Source organism: Girardinichthys multiradiatus, chromosome 8 (assembly GCF_021462225.1).
Source record: "Girardinichthys multiradiatus isolate DD_20200921_A chromosome 8, DD_fGirMul_XY1, whole genome shotgun sequence".
Taxonomy (NCBI): domain Eukaryota; kingdom Metazoa; phylum Chordata; class Actinopteri; order Cyprinodontiformes; family Goodeidae; genus Girardinichthys; species Girardinichthys multiradiatus.
Window position 1 is genome coordinate 39,712,525 of NC_061801.1, and position 25,427 is coordinate 39,737,951.

The 25,427-nt window shown below is 40.2% G+C and overlaps 1 protein-coding gene across 2 annotated transcripts in view; it reads right to left on the reverse strand.

The window, feature by feature from the left end:
• shroom3 (shroom family member 3) overlaps positions 1-25,427 on the reverse strand; it is a 79,232-nt gene that overhangs the window by 46,441 nt on the left and 7,364 nt on the right. The window contains exons 2-3 of one of the 2 annotated variants that reach the window (XM_047371997.1): positions 21,137-21,291; positions 1,282-1,467 (exon numbers count right to left, since the gene is read on the reverse strand). In XM_047371997.1, coding sequence (XP_047227953.1) covers positions 1,282-1,467; positions 21,137-21,291 — 341 coding nt within the window. Of the gene's footprint in view, positions 1-1,281; positions 1,468-18,781; positions 18,876-21,136; positions 21,292-25,427 lie in introns of those variants that run through there. The other variant, XM_047371998.1, reaches the window with a different exon arrangement.

Sequence of the window (25,427 nt, forward strand, 5' to 3'; positions counted from 1 at the left end):
CAAAATTATTTCTAGAACTCATCAATGACTCATTGAGGAGGTTCCAGAAAAACCCAGAACAACATCTAAAGCGCTGCAGGCCTCACTGCCTCAGTTAAAGTCAGAGGTCAGGATTCAACAATGAAAAGAGAGACTAGACAAAATGGTCTCCATAGTTGAGGTCCAAGACCAGAACCCCTGATGACCTGAAGAAACATAAAAACCCATCTCACATTTACCAAAAAGCTTCCCAAGACTTTAGGGAAAATATTCTGATCAGACAAAAGTGGACCTTTGTGGAAGGTGTGTGTCTTGTTACATCTGCTGTAAAACTAGCAGCATTTCAGAAACAGAACATCACACCTACAGTAAACTATGGTGATGGTAGTTTGATGGTTTGGACTACCTTACTTCCTCAGAACCTGGACGACTTGCTGTCATTGATGCAACCATATTCTGAAGGAAAGGTCCGACCATCAGTTTGTGACACTTTGTTTATGCAGTAGGACAATGATCCAAAGCACATCAGCGACTCCACCTTTGGATGGCCAAAAAATACAACAAGATTAAGATTCTGGGGTGGCCTACTCAAAGTCTGGAGTTAAATCTGATTGAGATACTGCGAATTACCTTAAACAGGCTATTCATGCTGGAAAATCCTCAAATGTGGCTGAATTAAAACAATTCTTCCACAGTGATGAAAAAAATTCATTGTCAGTTATCCCAAACACTACATGGCTGTTGCTGCTGCCACAGGTGGAACAACCAGTTATTATGTTTAGGGTGTTCCCAGAAACAGAATTCAACAAGGAGAGGGAGCATTTAGTTTCCATGCTCCTCGGCTCAGAAACAAATTCAGTTTTAACTTAAAAATCAACAGACAGTGACTCCTGCTCATCCCAGTTTGACCTCTGAGATACAACGTTAAATCACACGGAGGCAGAAAACACAGACAGGAAACTCCAAGAACATAGGTGAAGGCCGAACAGCTGACGGTCATACTTCCTGTTTTAAATGTCTGGGTCTCTGACAGTAAAAGAAACTGATTTATCAACACTGGAAGGAAGAGTAAAGAATACCATCAGGAAATCCCAGCCAGAAGCATCCACGTCCTCATTCCTGTTTATGTTATGAATAACAATGCCAGAAACGATCCAAAGCCTCAACACTCTGATGTTTGAACTCAGCATGATAGCATCCACTGGTAGATACCAGTTGGATCCCTGAGAAACCACTGGGCTATTGCTGTCCAAGGTAAAAGGTTAAAAGACCAGCTGATTGAAAATCAGAGCCATCGCTTACCGGTTTCTGATGCGTAGTTGGACCGCCGAACATGGCCTGCTGTGACTGGACGACGGGGTTTCCTGTTGTGGAGGTGGTGACAGTGACGGGGATTGAAAACAGAGAGTAGGAGGAGGTGAGGGAAGACGAAGAGCGGCCGTGGAGTTTGGTGTGGTAAACTCCTCGACGTATCCAGGATCGAACTCCCTGCAGGCAGAAAGGCCATACACAGGACATTTATTCCAAATTATTCTTTTTTTTTTTTTTAAGAAATTTATTGGCACTAGAAGCCTTTATTTTTAATTTTTCGATAGTCGGTAGACAGAAAAGAGAGGGAGACATTTGGCAAAGGTTGCCGGGTCCGGGACTTGAACCCGGGACGGCCGCATCGAGGACTATAGCCTCACGAGCTTAACTAGCTTTAAGCTTTAATTAGCTTTAAGCATCAATGTAAATATGCTGGAATTGGCACTGGAGCTAATTTTCATCCGCTGTCCCAAGGCAGATAAAGACAATAAACATTAAATAAAACTATATACAGAGAACACAGATGACACATACAGACAAGATACTAATCAAATTAATTTACAATAAACTCAGATTAACAGGCCCAGGGAAACACACAATCTACCAGTGAACATGTCTGGTTAGTTTTCAATCAATGAGACGTTTTCTGAGAGTTTTTATTGAAGCAGCAGCACTAGCACTAAGATGACAGACCAAGAAACTACGGTACAAAGCCAGGTAATGTTAAAAAGTTTGTACATGTCTTAATGTCGTTAATATATGCTCTTGGTCCATCATCTTAGAGCTAGTGCTGCTGCTTCATCTTCTTCTGCTGGTGGTTCGCAACAAATTCAGAGGTGCATACCACCACCTATTGTACATCATTGTATAACTCCACCCACTATATTCTATGTTTTAGTTTTTTATTTCATAAAAATAAGAATAATACTCTTGATTCCCCCACCTATCTCCCCTCTGTTCCTAATATTCCTTTTAGACTGAATTATCTCCCATTCCAGCACTACGTTTACTGGCGGTGAGGAGTGTGACAGCGCATGCACAACGCGAATCGACTAACTCTGTGCTCCACTAACCAGCCTGAGATCACGTGACACCAAGTCGTTGATGTAAATTCGTATTCTCAAAGAAAATAAATCGTATTCACAAACTGTTGTAGCATATTGTATTCATAAAGAATAAACCACAAGTGTAAACTTGAACTTTGTGTTTGTAATTTCTTGAAGCTGTAACATTTTATTTTGTATTCTTATAGAGAAAATATACAATACCTCTTTTGGATTTTACTTATGCACAATTATTGACTAATATACACACATTTCTGTCTTTACATACACGTTGTTTTTGACAGCGTTCTTACCCCATATTATTCTATCGTTTGTTTTTTTACTTATAGGATACCCCATAAAACTGTAGTTCCTGGAGTCAGGATACATCTTAACGCCAATGTGAACATAGAAGCTATCGGTTTTTCTTTGACATGCTGTGGGCGAAATACTGCTGCCCAGGTTAGCAGGCAAGGGGACTGCAAGGCGGACTCCAGAAGATCTTCTCTGACTCTGTGGTGGCTTCAGCCATCTTCTATGCTGTAGTATATTGGAGCAGCAGCTTATCTATAGCTGAGAGGAAGCGGTTAGATAAACTCATCAGGAAGGCCAGCTCTGTCCTAGCATGCCCCCTCCATCCAGTGCAGGTAGTGGGAGACAGAAGAGCTCTTGCAAAAATAACATCCGCGATGGACAATATTTCCCACCACATGCATGAAGCTGTTGCAGACCTGGAGAGCTCCTTCAGTGACAGGCTGCTGCATCCTTGGTGCACAAATTTTTATATATTTTTACCTTTGTGTGAATCTGGATGCTTCCATTTGCTTATTACTTTGCTGCTGGTTCACCTGAATTTCCCCACTGAGGCACAATAAAGGATATTTCTATTCTATTCTGTTCTATAGTCACATATTGGCTCCATAAAATCTACAATGTTGGTTATATTGTCCGTTTTAAATAAATTTTATTGTTTATTATTGTGATGACAGTTTCTTTGTTTGGTGTATTAATTTCATTAGCAAGAACGAAATTAAATAATGGCAGTTTGGATTTCTCCAACTCTGAGTTGGATTTTATGTTTGTAATGTTAAACATATAAAAGATAAAGCATTATTAGCCAGTTACTTCACTAATTCACCAATTCTGACTTAGGGTTAATCCAACATGATTTCAAGTTAGAGTTGGACAAAAAAAAAACATGGTGAAGTTTTCAAATCTGAACTTTAAATATCTTTTCAAACCCAAAATTGGAAAAACCGGCTTTCCAAGTAATGTTCTTTTTTATGTCTTTAAACTTGATGTGACTTTACATGTTACTAGTATTTTTCTAACTTTAGTCTAGATGTTCGGCACTGATTTTCTTGCTCTGAGTGACTGTGGCTAATCTACAACCACATTAACAACCAAAATAAATGCCTGCTTCGTTCTATTCAGGCAGGTTCAGCGCTGTTCTTCACAATGACCTACAGAGCTAAAAGGTCAGCTGTGGTGTTGACAGCGGGGAACGGGGTCAGGGTTAAATGTCCAGAATGACCTGGAAGCTGAATTAATAATCTGTTCCTCTTGTGACATGAGCAGAAAAATTCCTGTGTCTTTTACCACGTAGGTGAATAAATCACACAAAAAGGTTGAGAAATGCTCAACTCTGATTAGTTTCTTTTAAGAAGTTAAAGATTTTTTCCTAATTTATTGCAAAATTTTATTTTTAGAATCGACAAAATATTACTTTAATGATCTAATTATCTCACTGAAGGCTGTTTATTACTCCTCCCTAATTGTTGCAGTAGAACTTAAAATAACTGACATGATGTAGGCTGACATCTGATCAGCCTTGAGGCTACAAACACTAAACAACACAGCCTCTTCATTACCTCATGGAAGACAGCTTTTGGTCTGAAAACCTGCTTATTGTTCATGGATCTTCTCTGCTGTACCATACTGGATTCTTCAGATAGACGTTTTTATATCCCAACAAATTGATTCCAGGGGTAAATCTGTGTTAATAGTTTGCAAAGATAAAAAACAAACAAACAAAACAAACCACCATATGAAGTTGCTTCAAAAACTGCCATTTTCAAGGGAATATAAAAACATCTTGACTGTACAAGGTTACCTTCACACTTTATCAGACCTGATACTGATTTCATTCTTGTGCCAGATATCAGGATGACATGACCAATCCAGAGAGCATGATCTATTATTCCTGGAGCTCATATTTATGCTTATTTTACTTTGGAGGTTTAAACTGCTAAACTGATCTGGAGCATATAAGTGTGTGTTAACACAATGCCAAAGTGAAATGATACTAGAAATTATTTTAGATAAGTAATTGTGATTAAATAATGAAATAAATCCGAGTATCATCAATGTAGATTGAAGATTTTATCTAATTTTAATTTGGCTAAAGTACAACACACAAAGTTAGAGGATGACAAGGATTGAAAATATCCCTCTGTTAATTTCAATTAGTGTCTAGGTTACTTTTAAAAGACCACTTAAAGGATTGGCAAATGGCACTTTTTGCTATTGTTCTATTAAAGTCGCTGCTAATGTTAAAACTATCCTCTAAAATTATTTATATCGTACCTTAAGTGTACAAAAACACACAACAGATTCCATCATTATTCATTAGACACTATTGAGAAGGAACTAAATACTCATTTGCTGCTTCCATGTGATTCATGAGAAAAGCAGCATTTTAGTGTTGCTAATTAAAGCATTTGTAAACCAGATCAACATCTTAGTTGCCACATCTACAAAAGGAGTTAAAACAGTTTTAATTGTGACTCAACAGTGAAAGAAATATGAGTATCATCAGCATAAGGTGATAAGTTAATAATTTAAATACATACTATTTTCCAAAAAGCAACACACATTAGTGTGATGTTTTTAAGAAAATGTGCTTTTGTACATTTAAATTTTAGCAACACACACTGTCTGGAATAGGGCGTACCTTCTTTTTACCATGGATTTATGTACAGTGCCATTGAGTGAGATCCCAGCAGGGATACTTAAGGTCTACCACAGTTTAAAAAGGTCATAATTAGCAAAGGTATCTTTATTGATAATAGAGACAACGTGATAAATAGGAGATAAATCAATTTACAGCTGTTTCTTGGAATGTAATGCTCTGTTCTAGACTGGAGATAAGAAGCTGTAAGACTGACAAACACAAAAATCAAGGAAATGGTTATTAGCAATGAGTGAAAGTTCACACAATCCCTTAAAATTTGTTAAAATCTTGACTGATCCAAATTGGCCTGGGATGGAAAACCAGAATAAAAACTTTTGAAATGCCTTTATAGCAAAAACAAAAAAAGACAAATCATGTGAACCATTTTTAAAGAACCTTACAAGAAAATAAACTTCTTATTGTGAACTTTACCAATAATAACACCAGCATCATTAATTAACGTCAGAACGGTTTCCCTTCTCCACCCAGAACAGTCATACAGATCCAGTCTGCAGAATCCTTTTAAACACAACAATCAATACACAATGTAACACAAAGCACAAACACACACACCCGGGCTTATATCAATAACAGAGGACATTCCACCATTGCACAGCTCACCCAGTGGACATCAGAACCTAATCTTGCAGCACACAAACACATAGACAGGTGCACAGATAAAAGGGCATTAAAGTGAAACCAGTCAAGCTGGTCCCAGGAATGTTCGGCAGCCACAAACACCTTGAAATCAGCAGAACAGGAGGGGCCGCGTGTCACATTAAACTTTCCATCTCATTACACACAAACACACTGCTCCCTTTAAAGCCATTCACTCATGTCCCCTGAGTTCAGCAACACAGAGACACTTGGCATAAAAAGTCTACACACCCCTATTAAAATGCCAAGCTTTTCGGATTAGAAAATTTGACGTTTTTCAGATTTATTGGGACATTTAAGCTCTGCAATTACAGTGAAATAGAAATTTAATAAAGGAAAAGTCAGTCAGTCAGTCATTTTCTACCACTTATTCCATAGTGGGTTGCGGGGGAGCTGGTGCCTATCTCCAGCAGTCTATGGGCGAGAGGCGGGGTACACCCTGGACAGGTCGCCAGTCCATCGCAGGGCAACACACAAACAACCATACACACACTCATTCATACACCTAAGGGAAATTTAGAGTTACCAATTAACCTAACAGGTATGTCTTTGGACTGTGGGAGGAAGCCGGAGTACCCGGTGAGAACCCATGCATGCACGGGGAGAACATGCAAACTCCATGCAGAAAGACCCCTGGCCGGGAATCGAACCCAGGACCTTCTTGCTGCAAGGCAACAGTGCTACCAACTGCGCCACCGTGCATAAAAGGAAAAGTAGTAAAAAAAAATAAATAAAAAGCTGCAACAACCTGGATGCATAAGTGTGCACACCATTCAACTAAATCTACTTTGAACATTTTGATTCAGTTTTAGCATTCAATCATCTTGAGTTCACACCTGCCATCAGTTATAGATAATCTGATTTACTTTGGATAAACTCGTTCTATCCACTCAGACAGTTACAATTGATTTAAATCTGACTGAGATGCTGCAGTAAGGTCTTAAACAGGTCGTTTATGCTGGTAACCCTTTCAATGTAAACTAATTAAAACAATTCTGCAGAGAACAGTGAGCTAGAAAATGGTTACAAGCCTGGGTCTACTATCAGACGCCTGGAAGCTTGAGGGTTCTGCGCAGTATCTTGACTGTTCCTTGGACTGCCCTATTCTGGACTGAAATCTCAGACTTTGGTCCCGGAATCTGCTGCCACTCTCTCAGTTTTGGGGTTACATCTCAAAGTACCCAATGAATAGTGGCACCACTGAGGCCTTAACTTATCACATCTCTATCTTCTCCTTGAGTCCTTGGTATTTCTCAAGCTTTTCATGTGCCTTCATCTTGATGTTGTTGTCACTTGAGATTGCTACATCTATCACTTCTGTACTGCTTTGTGCTTTGTCCACAACCACAATGTACTGTTGGTTGGCCATCATCTGTTTATTGCTTTGGAGTCGTATCATTCTCCATCACCTTTTTTGTTGTCTCTCACTCAGATTGGGTGAACTCTAGACTATACTCTGCACCGATGTTACTGTACACTATTCCCGCCACCTTGGTAAGCTGTTCCATGTTATTCACCTACCAGCATCTTGAACCCAGCTGTTACGTGCTGGACCGCTTCAGGGGCATCATTGCACAGCCTGCATCTTGGGTTCTGCCCAGTGTGGTGGACCCCTCGTTTGCTGAGTGCCTGTTGCTATGCTGCCATGATGTATTGTCCTTTAGTCCAGCCCTTTCTAGTCATCGATAGGACTCGCCATCAGCCTCATCTTCAGTCTGACGGTGGTACACACCGTGCAAATTCCTCACAAATTCTTCTAGAGCACACTGGGTTTCTGCTGCCTGAGACAATCATATAATAGATGAACACTGGGGACCATCTTTGTGATGTATTCAAAAATCTTTGCTGTTCGATCCAGAGTGGCGGATCTAATGCTCATTAAACCTCTGTCTCCTCCTCCCACAGTGTGGCATACCTCAGTGAAGGCAGTTGCCAATAACAGGAGAACATATGGGACCAAAGGGACAATACTCCTGAACTGATTAAAAGACGAGACTGAAACTCATCAGGGAAGCCATTAAGAGGCTAACAGCAACAACATTGGAGCTTTGTCGTTAGTACTGGCTGTGTAATACAAGTAACAACAATCTCCCTCTTTCTTCATAAGTTAAGTCTATTAAGCAGGGTTGCAAGACAGATTTCTTTCTTCCAAGAAAAATGTCCCAGGCTGGCTAAAATATCCCAAATACTTGTGGATGAACGTGTTACGGTGTGATGAAACCAAACTTGAAACTTTTGGACCATAATTCCAAAAGGTATGTTTGGCTTAAAACACATTGAAAAAGGCTGGTGGCAGCATCATTGCATTACTTTTCTTCAGATGTAACTGAGGTCAAAGTGGAAGACATTATGATGTTAGGTCTGCCCCAAAACCTTCAGGTGTCTGCCAGAAAGCTGACAAGGAAGAAGGATTGAGGGTGGCAAAACTGACGTCCGGCTGTAATCTGCAAAAATTTACTAAAGTCTTAGGGTTGGGCATCATTCGAATTTAAACGATTCCGGTACTGATTATTCATTTTGATTCTGGTTTCCAGCAATTCTCGATTCTGATTCTTTTAAGAAGCTGGGTCAAAAAACTTCACATGGTGTAAATGAGCTAGCCACCAGGGTTGTTTCGAGATTAGATATAGTGCCACAGAAAGGTTACAGCACTTTCTGTAGCACTCTTGAATTTGTTGCACCCACATCTTTCCCTTGGACACCATGGTGAACAGAGTACCACATCACGGAGTCTGGTCAACTGCCTCCCTAACACTAGCATTGTGTTTGCATTTGAGTTGATCCACCGTTTTAGGTCTTATTAAGTGTTGCACTAAGCCGACTGGTCATTTCTTTTATTAAAGTTAAGCCACACTTTTGATCGCCGCCTATTGTCCGTGCTGGCGCACACACTTCCTGGGTATTCTTTGTTGGTTTTTGGTCAGCTTCCTCTTCTGGTCTGTGGACTAGGTATCAAAACTATTAATCAAAATTTAGAAATGTAAACAATTCTGGGAGGATCAGAGTGTTAGTCCTGGTTCCAATCAATTCGAGATTTGATGCCCAACCCTAGCTATGGTCATAAGAAACTAAAGTTGAATTTTGTGACCATAATTCCAAAAGGTACATTTGGTGGAAGAAAATAAAACTGTGCAAAGGAGCACAATACAAACAGTGAAGCATGGCGGTGGCAGCATCATGGACGCGACTGTTTTTCATGGTTAAGGTTGAGAGAATGAGGAACAGTTCTAAAAACAAGACAGTGATGGCAAAAAACCTTTAGGCTTCTGCTAGAAAGCTGAAAAGAAACAAAGCAAACATCCAAATACAACAAACAATGGCTTTATCGGTAGATTAAAGCTCTGGAATGACCCAGTCAGGGCCCAGACACATGTAGTGACCTGAAGAGGGCTGTGGGCAGCACAGAATCTGTTTCTGCAATACAGCAAACACAGAGTTTTTAAATATGAACCCCAATGAAACTCCAGAGCGCGAAGAAACACAAAAGACATGTTTTAAGCTCAGGTCTTATTCTGACATTGTAACATACGTGCAGTGGACCTAATGGAGATCTGATTTATTCTTCTGGGCAACCTTAAAGTCACTGTAGTCACCAAACTGTGTTAAACACAGACAGACAGAGGGGTTGCCACGGGGATGGACGTGGTTTGTCCCCGAAATGACTTCTTTCTCTTCAGCTTTGGGCAGAGAAACTCAAACATTCATTCAGCTAGATTACGTCAACCGACAACAAAAGAGCACAAAGACGCAGAGTCACTAGAGATGAATGGAAAGAGACAAAGAGACAGATATGAAAGGGGAACACTAACTAATACACAACTCTGAGTAAAAACTAGAAGAGGTCAACTTCAAGTTATTATCACCTTTAAATATTCTTCAACCTGAGGTCCTGATTCAGACCTTAATTTATTTCTGAAATCTCTTAAAGTGGTCTTGATCAACAGTTCTCCAGGCTTTCTGACAGCCTTTTGAGGTAGTACCTAATAATTTTCAGATCTTTTATTTTCTTTATCAATTAATATGAATAATACAACATGAAAGAAAAAAACTAAGCGTCTCAGTTGTCTGTGGTCTGTTTTCTACTTAACTTCAGGTCTTGGTGAGTAAAAGAGTGCACGTGTTTTTTCATGGCCCATTTTGCATTCACTCTGAGTCACATAAACACCAACAAAGCCCATGCAAACTACTGAATTCAGTGAGAAGCAAACGGGGATGGCAACCACAACAGCTCAGCTAAATCAAAAACTGGCAGGTTCACGAAGAGGACATGGACTGGACCAACATAACCACCCTTAAACGTACGCACTTTTACATCCTGTTGCTGTTATTGCTATTAAACATGCAAAACAGACTAAGGAACATCCACACACAATCTGTGCAGTAATCAAGTCCTTTACTCATCAACCACATTTTTATGAGTCTGATGTTTGTCAGAATAAGTGGTTGAAGTAATTTAGTAAATAACTTGAATATGATATGACACTTCTGGATACAAAAATGTGCAAAAAGTCTTAAAATTAGTTGGCATATGTGGGGCGAAAATCCCGCCATTAGAAATTAATGTTTTTTACACCTAACAATTCCTCAAAAATGTAGTACAAAAGTATTTTTGTTAATTCATTTTTTAATGGATCAGACTGACTAATAAACTTTAATTTAAAATCTAGAAGATCCTATTTCCCTGGGGCACAGTTAGAGTATGACACCAACAATCGTTTTTCTTTGCCATTTTTCAAAATGGGAAAGACAGGAGAACCTTGCTAGAGTGCATGGCATCTAATGGCTCCTTTTTCCTCATAATGTCAATATCCACGAAAGGTTTGGGAATTAAAAAGTGAAAGAGGCCGACTTCTGTACACCATTCCTCTCCTTAGAGGGAAGACGACTGATAACCAACATCTAATCCTAGGTTAGTAAACATTTAGCCAAAAAATTATGAAATTGTCTGGAAAATTATTCATTTTTGACTATTAGTTGAGAATCAGTTATTTTTGTCCTTAAAGTTTAAACTGTTTGAGAAAATTCAGCTCCCACTTCAATGTACATTAGAAAAGCAATATTTCTAACAATCCTTTAAGCGATGTCCATGAATGGATAACCAAAGGTATTCTGCCACAACACAATTATGGAGCCCCATTACTGGCTAATACATTACAGCCTCAAACAGGAATGCAACCAGGCAGTGGATTACAGCTTTCAGGTCTGATAAGCTACAAAAAAAAAAAAACTACAAACCAGCAGGTTTCTCATTTCTGGAGTTTCATGTTTCTCCTGTCTTTTTGCTTTCGGTAAAATAAGATTATTCACGTGTAACATTACACCAGGAAATAGGAGAAAGGCTGCTTGGTTAGCGCTAGGAGACAAAACACAGGTAAAGGTAAAACAGCTGCAAGACGTCAGACAGAGAATATTATGTTCAGTCCAACATGCACTGTAAACTTTACACGACTCGAATGGGGGACTGAACCTACCAAAATTCACAAAATAAAAATATGCACATGGTTTAATCCCTCTAATGACATATATTTTGATTCATTTCTTTAATTTATTCTCCTTTACATTTTATTCTAATTTGACATTTTTTGATTAAATTATTGGAGCCCCTGCTTTTATTATGTCCTCCTTTTTGGTCCCATAGAAATTAAATTAAATTTGTTGTTGAATTTGTTCACTTTTCTGCAACTGTGTATGCATTCTTGATATCAGTCTATTTCATGGAAACGCAGCAAACCCTGCTAGCTGCAAGCGCTAACCATGCTAATGTAGCTAGCTGGTAACTTATTTTCGAGCAACAAAAAAACTTTTGAAAATGGTCAGTATTATTACACGCCCCTTTTTTTTTTTATACCAACCCTTTAAAAAACAGCTGACTTAATGCAGCTCCTTGGTGACAGATAAAATAAAGCCTCTGACAGTATGACGAATAAAAGAAACTAGCTTAGCAACAAAAAGCTAGCTTACCAAACATTTGCCTAAAAAGGTGTTCTGAAAGTTTTTGTTCCAATTTTATAAGAACTGAAATTTATGCACATCAGTAAACACTAAAAGAACATATCTCCTACAGAGTTGTTTCAAATGCTGATTTTACGTAATAATGGAAATAAAAAATCCAAACAAACCTGGTTTTATGGAGGTTTTTACCCCGTAGACCTAATAACTGGTTGTACTGGTGTGGAATTCTAGCCCACTCTTCTTTGCAGAATTGTTTTAATTAATTTACATTGAAGGCTTTACTGGCATGAATGACCTGTTTAAGATCTTACTACAGCATCTCAGTCGGATTTAAGTTAAGAATTTGACTAAGCCACTCCCGAACTCTCATTTATTTATATTTTTGTCATACAGATGTGCTGTGGGTGTGTTTTGGATCCCTGTCCTGGTGTAAAATCCAAATGAGTTTAGGATTAAGTTCACAAATTGATGGCTACACTTTCTCCTTCAGGGTTTTCTGCTACAGAGCAGAATTCATGACTCCGTAAGTTGCAGAAGTCATCCAGGTCTTGAAGCTTCAAAGCAACTCCAGACATCACACTACCACCACCATTTTGGTGTGTAGGTATGATGTTCTTTTTCTGAAATGGTATGGTAGTTTAACAACATATTTAATGGGTCGTACACTTTCCTTCTTTTAGTTAAAGTGAGACAAACCTTAGAGTTCTTTTGGGTCAGCAGTGGTTCTGGCCTTGGAACTCTCCAATTGAAGCTCCATTTTTGCCCACTCTTTCTTTCGGATTGTTAAATAATGAACTCTAAGCTTAACTGATGCACTGAGGCCTGCTGAGCTTTAGATGTTGTTCTGGGTTCTTCTTTGACCTCCTGGATGAGTGGCTGGTGGATTCTTAGAGTAATTTGACAGGCAGGCCTCTCCTGGGAAGGTTCACCACTGTACCATCTTTTCTCCATTTGTGGATAATGGTTCTTACCCAAAGCCTTAGAAATGGCTTTGTAACCCTTTTCAGACACTTTTTGGACACGATGTGTTGCTTTTTATGACGTTATAACCTACTTCATGCTGTCAGACAGGTTCTATTTCAGTGGTTTCTTAATTATACTCGTCAGGCAGTTGTCAAACCTGGATGTGGCTGGTAAAATTTAAGGAATTAATGTGGTTAGAGTAAAATTTAAGATAACAAGGGGGACACTCACTTTTTACATAGGGTCTGGTTGATTAGAAAAGCATTTTTCCTTCAATAAATAATGTCATTATTTGAAAATTTAACTGTAACAAATAATCAAAAATAGAAGATATTTCTAAGGGGGGGAACAGTATGAATCAATTAAATGTCTGTTAAAAACTCATCTCTTTTCCCTGGCCTTTCACTGATGTTAAATAGTTATTAGAAGTCCTAAATCTTCTGTGTTTTATTTATTTTTCTAAAACCTTAAATGGAAAATCTACAGTGAATTAAAACATATATAAAAATGAGAATATAATAACAAATAAACAAGGTAAGGGACCCAAACAAAGGGATAAAAGTAAAGAAAAAGGACAACATGCTTTTATAAAAATAAAAAAAGTACGCAGTGGTAGATAAGACTCATCCCATGTGACCAAAGGACAGAGGTTACAGTCTCATGAACGGATGAAATCAGACGAATACTTTAGACAGAAATCCACCTCTCCAATTCAGAAGAAGACCCTCACATTTATCTATCATGCCTTTCGTCAAGCATCATGACAGAGTAAGTAGACGAAGATCATAAATCACTCCACACCCAAGCAATACGAGAATGGCTAGTAATGATGAAGGTTCAGGTTGATCTATGGCAGCAGCAGAGCATGTGGGTATATGGAACGACAAACAGTTTTGTATTTCCAGGGTTTGCATTGCCTTGTGAACTGCAAACCTGATATATCAGGAGTCATTTAAAGCAAATGATAAGAAACAGTTTCACACAAATGTCCCAAAAAGGCAACAAGAACTTACAAGGAGAAATGCACAACAGGAAACGAAATGAAGGAAAAACTTTGAAATGGCTGTTTACACCCCTAAAAACATTTCAACGTCATGTTAGACTGTCACTGTATTTAATATGGTTTTAACTAACAGACACAAAGTAGTGAAATATTATGAAAGGTTGTTTTCAGGATTGTCCTGAATTTATCTCCATCCATCTTCCAATCCCCTCTGTCCCTGTATAAAAAGGCATCCACACAACATGATGCTGCCACCACCATGTTTCACAGTGGGATGGTGTGTTCAGGGGTTCAGTTTTTTGCCACACAGGATTTTGCAAGTAGACCAAAAGGTTTAACATTGGTCTCGCCTCAGTAGAGCTTTTTCTCCTTGTTTCAAACATGACTTTTCTCAAACTACAAGCAGGATTTCCTATGGTTCTCTTTCAGGTTTGGTTTACGTCTTGCCACAGAGTTCTGTGAAATTTTTAAGGTTTGGGATAGAACCAAACTCTCTGCTTTAAACTTCCCCAGAGGAAAGGATGTTAAATAGAAATCAGAATTTTATTTGTAAAATAAAAACATAAGCATATATCATTTTCCTCTTCAGCTCACAGTTCTGCATTAACTGTTGTTCATCTTTCACATAAAAATCCTAACAAAAAACTGAAGATTTTCAGTAACGTAAAATAATTTGAAAACGTTGACTGTAAGGCACTGGTGATGCAGTAGCACAGATTTATCATACTGCCCCTTCAAAAAAGAAGCAGGACTTGTAAAATATGTTATCTCAATAAATGAAGGTAACATATTTTAACTCCTTTTAGCCAAATAAAAGATGCTGCTCCAAAAATTCACTCTTCAGGCCTGTAGGGCCCAACAACTTTAAATCACTTTCCATTTTAAGATCTCAAAACATTTTAGAAAAAATGGTTATAAATTACACCCTAATGTGTGATGATCTAAAATCCATCTGTACTTCTTAAATAATCCAAATTTTAAACACAAATAGAAAACCTGGAAAAATGCAGACTTACGGCTCAAACAGGCTGCTTGCTTCTATCCCAGCTGTGGCACAGCTTTCTCTGTCTGAATGTTGGGAGCACAGCTCTATACCGCTTTTGATTTTCAGCCAATCAGAGATCCCCCTGAATGCACCAATTGGCGTGCCGTGGAGGAAAGAAAGCCGGATGGATGGACAAACAGGTGTGGCGAGTGAGGCAGCGTCTGGAAGGTGTGTTTGGAGACGGCATCACATACATACCTTTTGTGTTTTTGACAGCGAGGATGGAGGAGATGAATGAAAGTCCAAAGGCAACAATAAAAGCAACTAACACCTGCTAAAATCACACACACACCTTTATGACGCTGTTAAACACAGAATTTGGTTCTTTGAGGAAGCAACCGTTACGTTGGGTTCAACTCATCTTTGTGACCCTTGGAGGAAGTTGTTGCTTTGCAGCTGCTGGAGAAACAGCAAGAGGCTTGATAAAATAAAGATTACAGATACAGTTTAAGGGGGCTGACAAAAAGGTAAAACTCTGATTAGATTATAAAGCTGTTCCATACAAGGGAGGAAATACAAACTTAAATGTCAAGGCAACCTGGTGGACTACTGTAACACCATGATTCTGTTGTAGATCTGCTGCTCTGTTTGGGTTCTTTGACTAGTGGATGACCCAGTTTGTTCCATGCGTCAGCTGTCAGACAAATGGAATCACATTTTACTCTTCAATACTTTGGTTGACAAAGGAGTACATGGTCCACTCAATTAATGCACCGAATCCAGGTCCTGTGGCTGTAAAACGAGCCAAACCATCACACCTCCACCCCTGTGCTTGACAGTTGGTATGTTTAGGTGTTTGGTTAAACATGCTGTTGTGCATTTTGGCCAGACATCTCTACTTTGGTCTCATCTGTTCAATGGACATTGTTTCAGAAGTATTGTGCTTCATCCTGATGTAGTCCTGCTCCCATACTGTTTATAGACAAAAGCAATTTTCTCCCTCAACCCTTCCAAACGAGCCAAAAGGCTGGTCAGTCTTTTTCTAATGGTCATTTTCATGAGCTTTAACATTGAACATGCTCTTGCTAATAGAGCATTGCATGTCCTGACCTTGGGGTGAATTTATGTCCACACCTGGGAATATTGACAGCTGACCTAAAGGTGTTCAACCTCAAGAGAAGGAAGGGCTTCAAATGGTTTAACATGATATTATTAGCCTTCCTTTGCTGATCAACAGTTCCTTTGCTAAGGTTATTGCTGATGTCTTTCCACCATGATGTTGTGCTCACACACACCTTCAAGGTCTGGATTTGCAAACTGACAAAACTGTTTTATAGAGGTGTTCACACTGATGATGATCAGTTAATCAAGTTAATGGTGTCAGAAGCACCTGGCTATTACTTCCTTTCTAAATCCTATGGAAGCAGCAAGGGTGAACTAAGTTTGTCAAACATGGTGGTGGCAGCATCATGGTTTGGGCCTGCTTTTCATCAGCAGGGACAGGGAAGATGGTCAAAATTGATGGGAAGATGGATGGGGCCAAATACAGGACCATTCTGGAAGAAAACCTGTTGGAGTCTGCAAGAGACCTGAGACTGGGACAGAGATTTATCTTCCAACAAGACAATGATCCAAAGAATTTCAGTCTCTCGATGTGAAAACTAATAGAGACAAACCCCAAGCGAGAGGGAGGGAGGGAGGGAGAGAGAGAGAGAAAGAGAGAGAGAGAGGGAGAGAGAGAGAGAGAGAGAAAGAGAGAGAGAGAGGGAGAGAGATAGAAACTGAAACACCTGGTTTTAGACCACAATCATCGTCTTGGGAATGGCATATACAAGTCCTGCACAGTGGTCAGAGGGATTTTAAGCCATTCTTCTTGCAGGATAGTGGTCAGGTCACTACGTGATACTGGTGGAGGAAAACGTTTCCTGACTCGCTCCTCCAAAACACCCCAAAGTGGCTCAATAATATTTAGATCTGGTGACTGTGCAGGCCATGGGAGATGTTCAACTTCACTTTCATGTTCATCAAACCAATCTTTCACCAGTCTTGCTGTGTGTATTGGTGCATTGTCATCCTGATACACGGCACCGCCTTCAGGATACAATGTTTGAACCATTGGATGCACATGGTCCTCAAGAATGGTTCGGTAGTCCTTGGCAGTGACGCGCCCATCTAGCACAAGTATTGGGCCAAGGGAATGCCATGATATGGCAGCCCAAACCATCACTGATCCACCCCCATGCTTCACTCTGGGCATGCAACAGTCTGGGTGGTACGCTTCTTTGGGGCTTCTCCACACCGTAACTCTCCTGGATGTGGGGAAAACAGTAAAGGTGGACTCATCAGAGAACAATACATGTTTCACATTGTCCACAGCCCAAGATTTGCGCTCCTTGCATCATTGAAACCGACGTTTGGCATTGGCATGAGTGACCAAAGGTTTGGCTATAGCAGCCCGGCCGTGTATATTGACCCTGTGGAGCTCCTGACGGACAGTTCTGGTGGAAACAGGAGAGTTGAGGTGCACATTTAATTCTGCCGTGATTTGGGCAGCCGTGGTTTTATGTTTTTTGGATACAATCCGGGTTAGCACCCAAACATCCCTTTCAGACAGCTTCCTCTTGCATCCACAGTTAATCCTGTTGGATGTGGTTTGTCCTTCTTGGTGGTATGCTGACATTACCCTGGATACTGTGGCTCTTGATACATCATAAAGACTTGCTGTCTTGGTCACAGATGTGCCAGCAAGACGTGCACCAACAATTTGTCCTCTTTTGAACTCTGGTATGTCACCCATAATGTTGTGTGCATTTCAATATTTTGAGCAAAACTGTGCTCTTACCCTGCTAATTGAACCTTCACACTCTGCTCTTACTGGTGCAATGTGCAATCAATGAAGACTGGCTACCAGGCTGGTCCAATTTAGCCATGAAACCATCCACACTAAAATGACAGGTGTTTCGGTTTCATTGTCCAACCCCTGTATATATCTATATATATATACTAAGTTGGCAAAACACCTGGGCTTAGGGAGATTTTCACACTAAAAATTATTTTCAACGCATTTGATCAGAAGCGTCTGGTTTCTACTTTCCCTCTGGAAGTAACAAAGGTTTACTTCGTCTTCTCCATGATCGTACAGTCTTGCTAACATCCTTTCCCTTACAGTAACTGTACGTGACTTAACAGAGAAACCAAAAATCTCAAAAAGAATGGTCAGTTACTGGACAAAAATGGTGTGGAAAAAAGACAAAATTGTGAGAAAAAAGTTTGAAAACCTTTCAAAAACCTGGAAGATTATTGCTGATGTCTTTCCAACATGTCAACTTGCTGCAGAGCATCCAACTGCCAAAACTCCTGCCGCTATAGATATTGTATTTGATCAGCTGCACCTGGTTGCTGCTGTTCCGCTACAAAGGCTATTAAAAATTAGCTAATAACCACTGACAATGATCAGGTACTGGAGGAGAAATTAATAAAAAGCAACCAATGTCCAAAGAAACACTGAAAGACCTACAGAAAGCCTGGAGAACCTTTGATCAAGAGCTGTTTAAAAGATTACTAGACAGTGTGATAAACTGAGGCAACCAGGAAGAAATGAGAACAGCATCAAGTTTTGGACACTACAGACATTGTAGACTCCAGCAGAACATTGACCAATAGAACAAAAAAAATCATATTAATTTAGGTTTAATGTTTTTCAGAACCGTAAATACTTTTATGTTTAAAAGAAGGTGAGTTTTGCACCTTTTACATTCTGTATATCCAAGAACGTTCTCCAGATTATGTTTTCCTTATTGTCAAATCTGATACAAACAGACTGGTCTGAAGGTGAACGTGCTCAGCAAGTAGCTGCAGAGTTTAGCCTGTTGCTAAACTGACAACAGCCCAGGCCCAGTAATCAGATAAAAAACGCATTTAATGATCCAGCCACTAACCTTTGTTCAGCTGACATTTCTCTGTTCCCCATCAGATCCTGGCAGGACGTTGATCAGACCAAAACACCACTGCTCTCTGTTTGGCTGTAAGGTTTCACTAGTTGCCACGCCTTCCCACAGTAGCACAGGTGCGCTCGTGCACCTGTGCTACTGTGTGCAGTCTAAAGTCTAAAGTCCTGCTTTGCTGCATCGTCTCCTGCACGTCTTCCAGTAAAAGCGTCAGAAGCAACGACAGCCGTGCTCTGTCACACCCAAAACCCAAATACACACCAGGCTGTGAAGCTGCCAACGCTTCAACCTGAACATGGATCATGGTCTGGCTGCAGGTCTCCTAATCATCCTTCCACTGACAATACTGGATCATCTGACTCCATGGACCTAAATTGTTTCCACTCTGCTTTGTTGTTGCCCACATTTCCTCTTTTTTTTATCTTATTTTCACCAGGACTAAATGTGTAACAGACACTTAGACTGGGTTTGGGCTTAAAGGAAAGAGTCGATGTTGTACATAATTTATCTGCAAAATATCATCAAACATCCTTATGAATGTCCGGCTCATTTTGGCTGAAACAGCATGTTTAAATGCCATTTTCAGCATCTAATCAAAGATTGGGTATGTGAACCGGTACTGAACCACACAGAACTGGATTCACATTCAGTGTCTGTAGCTGAGTTTATAAACTATTGATAAATGCTGTGGGTTATTTTGTAAACCCTGCTTCAAGCAGCCTGATAACTAAAAGATGAGGAATCCCTGATATGAATTTGAGGAGCATTTACAAACCACACATAGCTACATTAACAATTACTGTTGTTCTTTGGATTTATAACCTTTGCTTGTAAATATTATGGGCTGTATTATCGACAGAGTTTGGAAATCCAAATATTTGTCAGTCAGTCATTTTCTACCACTTATTCCATAGTGGGTCACGGGGGAGCTGGTGCCTATCTCCAGCAGTCTATGGGCGAGAGGCGGGGTCACCCTGGACAGGTCGCCAGTCCATCGTAGGGCAACACACAAACAACCATGCACACACTCATTCATACACCTAAGGGAAATTAAGAGTTACCAAATAACCTAACAGGCATGTCTTTGGACTGTGGGAGGAAGCCGGAGTACCCGGTGAGAACCCACGCATGCACGGGGAGAACATGCAAACTCCATGCAGAAAGACCCCAGGCTGGGAATTGAACCCAGGACCTTCTTGCTGCAAGGCAACAGTGCTACCAACTGCGCCACCGTGCAGCCCCTCCATTTAAAGCATTTTTATAAAATAAACTAATCAGAGATTAAAAATGCTTGTTGGAATTGTAAATGGTTTATAAGCTCATAAATACTGTGGCCTTCTTTCATAACACAAGCTGAGGTATATAAATGCTGATGGAAACAGTTTATGTAACTCATGTTATACAGAACCAGTTGTAAAAACAGATAAGTAAGTCATAACTGTAGAAAACATCCAGAAATGAAGACTGATGTTGGAAACAGTGTTTATAAATCAGACAGTGATGCAGAGAGATGCCATCCAGGAAAACTGTCCCTTCATCCACAGACATCCAGAAAACAACTGATTAGAACATTTACAGGAGGATCCGGTTTAAGTGATAAAACGACATGGGTCTCAACTGGTTGTGGAAAACCAAATGGTTCTGATTCTTGGACCAGGCCTCACTTAGCACTGAAATAAATCTGGTGGAAAAACCCAAACAAGAACACATCTAGCATATTAGCCAAACCTGCACCACAGTTTAAATACTGACTGACTGAAAAAAGCAACAGTAGTTTGACCCCAAAATGCTTCTACACATCTGAATATGACCTTTAGCATCAATATGTGGAAATATTAACTTAACATAATCAGTAATAAGGACTGATTGGAGGACAAAGATGTCTACTTTAGTAAAAATCTAGTTTATCTGTTTACTGGAGAAAAGTAACCTGCTGTTTCCAGCCCTCACCCCTTCCTGTCCTTCTGGGTCCATGTTTAGGAGGCACAATTATTCCATAAAGTCACAAGGGAGCAGGAAAAAGAGCTTCTGAAAGTTTTCTGAGGAGAAATTCCCACATAGCTTGGTTAAATGCCATTAATGATTAATACTGGCATGTCTGGAGGTTGCCAAGAACCAGGCTTCAGATATAGACAAAAATAACCCAGATTCCATGAACTGCAAATTCAAGAAGTAAAAACTGAAGAATTTGATTGTTTTTACACAAAATGCACAAAGTAGGACTCTTCCACCACCCTTCAATCTTTACTGTTTTATGTCTTTAAATTAAAAAGGTAACAAGGACAGTCAAACAAATGGGATTCACCCTTCATCCCAAATAAAACCAAACATTCCTGATGTCTGTACCTGCGGACAGTGAGCTTCAGAGTCCTGAACGATCCTTTGATCAGAGCGATGGCCTCCTGTCGGTATCCACTCAGCTCCACGTCATTAATGATGATGATCTCATCCCCAACCAGCAGAGGTTGCTCCAAACTGTCTGCCTTGCCGCCTTCTTCCACCTGTAAACACAAACACACCACTGATTTACCAAGGACATCACGACTGAAGACATCAACGATTCCACGATTTTGTCTGAGTTTTTTGTTGTTGAACAAATGTTTTCACAGCGTTATTTAAGTCTTTCTCCTATTATTACCCATACAAAGATCCACGTAGAAAGGCTTGCTGCTCGTTAAACCAAGAGGACACGATTCTGGCTTAAAGAGGCAGTCTGAAAGTTAATTTGGATGAGCTGTTTCTGCACAAAGACATCATGGGAGACTTTAATTTAAATCCATTAATTTCAATTTCAGTTGCAGTCATATCGGTCTAGTTAGATTTAATACAAATTCTCTTACAAAACATTTAATTCAGGCTAACTAGTAAAAACATCCTTACAACTGTTTGAATGATGCTGAATCACAGCAGTTCTGAAAAATCCGAGTCCAGAGTAAAGTGGTTCATGAAGCTTCTCTGCTCTTAGTAATCACTGAATTGTATTTTCTTTCCTGCTTTTCCATCCATCAGTATCACATCTGCACTGGATGGACGTTTCCTAATAATCTGCAGAACATTCCCATATACATGGGAGGTTTCTGCATCTCCACCACCAGTTTCAGTCTTGTGAAATCACAACCTGTATTTTATTTCAGCTCCTCAGCAGCAGGATAGGAAGCAGGTGAGGGAGTTTCTTTTCATAGCTATGCCCACCATAAAGTCCAACATCCTGCACAATAATTTTAAACTGATGCAGGGTATGTAAGATAGAATGGAAATATGGTTTATTGTCCCTCAGTGGGGAAATTCAGGTGTACCACCAGCAAAGCGGATGGCAAATGAAAGCATGGAGATACACACAAAGTTGGAAAATATACAAAACAAGATACAGCTACTGGGAGGAAGGACCTGTGATAATGCTCCTTTGTGCACCTAAAATGCAGCAGTCGGTCACTGAAAGAGCTCTCCAGTTCTGCAACAGCTTTAAACATGGGGGGGGGAGACATGTTTGAGCACATCTCAGCAAATGCATACAGAAGACATCATGCACCCAAAATCCAAGATCTCTATCCACTCTGCACTCTATCACAACAAGGCTTGGAAGCCTCAGGTTGATCTTCTGGAGTTTTGCTGAAGCGATTTTACAGTAATGAGCCACCGCTCACGGTTTTACTTCTGATTTACGGTGCTAGGACTGTTCTCTTTGACAGCAAGAAAATTTGATTAAAAATTTTGCAGACTGAAAAAACTCCCAGCGTGGTCCCCAAGCTACCAGCCTATTTGCTCTGTTTGGAGGTGTGCGTGCTTCTCTCCAGCTGGGTGTCCTATTCCAAAGGGAGCACAGAGGACACTAACTTCTATGTTCAGGGGCTCTGATCATCTCATTACATTTTTTAGTTTGTGAAACATTGGTTGTTTATTGCAGATTCTTGGTGAGATCAATTGAGTTTCACCCCAGAGATGCAAAACAGAATGGGAATAAGAGCCACACCTCCAAGAGTTTTACCATCCTTTATTTGGTGAACTGCCACCCTGGGTTGGGTGTGATGAGGTTGTACAAGTCATGGAACTACAGCTGCCTACCTTAACACAGCACCCAGGATGCTGTTATGCTGCCGCTACATCAATAAACCATCACTACGTTCCTTCAGACATTTTGTATTTTGCTCAAAACGGTTGGGGAACTTGAACTCTATCATGCATAGAAACACACTGCGTTATTCATGCACCTCAGAGGGCCTCTCCAAGATTCAACAAACCATCTATGTTTTGGCTGATTTTTAATGTCATAGTGAAGTCTTAGTCTGGTGGGAATAAGACCCAAGCAAACCAGAAGACTTCAGAAGCACAGAGTGACAGTGTAGAGAAAAGACTCTTTTATTTTTAACAGAAAGTACCTCCAGGAGAACCACAACCAGGAAGGGAAGACCTTTAGGGGCATTTTACCATAACTGGCAGTAGCACAGTAGGCAGTAGGAAAATACTTTATCAACTGAAAATGTTTATTTATTCTGTCACAGAAGGGTTTATTAAACTTTAACAATAACTTCAGTAAAAATCCCAACAACCCGTGACTGTGATTACTTCCACATCGCTCTCTCAGCAGTGAGGTTTCAGCCGACACTTTCAGACATACTGTTCATATCAGCATGACCTGCTGCCGTATGGCTGCTGACAGTGACGCCTCTTAACAGAGGTTGGTTGAGCAGCAGCAGAATGTACGCTTCATAGCTGGGGCAGATGTTCTAAACCAGGGGGACAAGGCAATGCAATGCCCACAGTCAATAAAAAGGAGGAACCAAATATATTACAACAAAATATTTACAGAACTAAAAGTCCTGCTACTAGAAGTCCTTTAAAACACCCTATACGTCCAAGCTAATAGTCCAGTGCAAAAAATCTCCAGGTCTCTTGAGCACCTCCTTTCTGGCTTCACAGCTTCAGCAGACAACTCCTAAAAAGAAGTGGAGAGCACCAGTACTGGTTTGGCAAGCTCCAGGTACTCCAGGTCTGCCCTTCCCTTATTCAAGTCACCAGGTGTTCCTCATTCACAGGGTGAAGTAGAAAGGAAAAGACTCATATTTCAAATTAAAAGCATGCAAATAAAACTGGATAAAACACCAACGCGCAGCAGCTACACAGCTTCACCCAGTAACACACCCCTGCTGGTTACCATCATTCTGGGTTTGTGTCTCCTCCCATCAAGGTCACACAGAGAAACCTGCTCCCCAATGAGCGGTGCTACAACCGAGCTGCATTTCCAGACCAACTGGTTGCTGGATTTTTACCCACTAATTGGTTAAACATCAGTTAGCAAACTGCACCTCAACCAGCCATCACCAAGCTTCTGGCTGGACATTTGATCGCTGGGGTTGGTGAAATGGTGAAGTTCATTTAAATTGGTTGGTTTATTGGTACAGACCCATAACATTTAGAAAGTATTGGGGCTTTGAGAAGATCATTCTGAATATCAACCTGCTTTCTCAATTCCTATGAGCAGTTTCTACATTGGTTTGGGGTCATTGACTTGATGGAAAACCCTTCGTTCTCCAGGTTTCAACAAACTAGCTGTTGATTTGAGGTGAAGGAGAGGAATTTGGAGGTAAGGTGCTTTAAGGTTGAACACCTCTAAACATACCTCTTGTTAAGGTGGCCAAACAGCTCAATCTTTGTCTTGCCTGACCTACAAACGTTTCTCCAAAAGACAGCTAAGAACCTCAGCCCAGCTTTAAGGTGTCAGTTTTGAAGCAAAAAGCATCTTTCTTGCTCTGCAGCCTCTCTGTCCATATTGATGTTAAACTGGTTTCACTGTGGACAGGAGTTTTCAGGTCTTTGTTTGAACTCATTTTGGAATCTACAGTTGTTTAAAAATGGCTTCAAAATACTTTTCCAATTTGTGTAAATCCAATAGTCTCCTTCCTAGAACATTCCCGTTGTTTTGGCAGTGTGTTATGTTAATTTTTTTCTTTCATAAAGGTATATTTAATAACTCTTCATGCTTGCAGTAACTGCATCATTTATTATGAAACCCAAACTCAGAAACCTGCAGTTAAGCCTTTAGGTCAGCATGAAGCCCTGCTGGACTCTCCATCCTGCAACTGGAGAATTGTTTTCCTGGGACTGACACAGGTATCTGCTCAGGAATAATAAAACCAGCCCCTCTATGACTCTTCGAAAGTTAATACGACAGCCAAGAATTTCTGTTTGGGTGTGTCCGATCCTCCTCGGTATTACAGCATGTGATAGTTCTGAAGAAAAGCTGGGTGTGTTGGAGCTCAAACACAGCAGCTCCAACAAGGACAAGATATCTGTGCAGGACCTGGACCCATAAGTAACACGGCCTTTTCAAAGATATCTTCACATTCACTCATGTTTAATTATGATAAAATATGGTAATAAAAATGTAGCGTGCACAGAGTGGACTGTGAAACCTTGAGAAGAAAAATGAACAGAAACATATCATGAGCTCTGCAGGACCATGCACATCTCTGCACTGTTTGACTGTTAAAAGAATAAATAAACCCAAATAAGGCCCGCAGAAACACTCAGAGAGTGTGTCAGTAACTTTGGTATTCCAGCTGAAATTCATTATCCAGCAGATGGAGATATCCAAACAGAGTGGCTCAGGCTGTTCTTACCAGGACTGAAACAACACGGC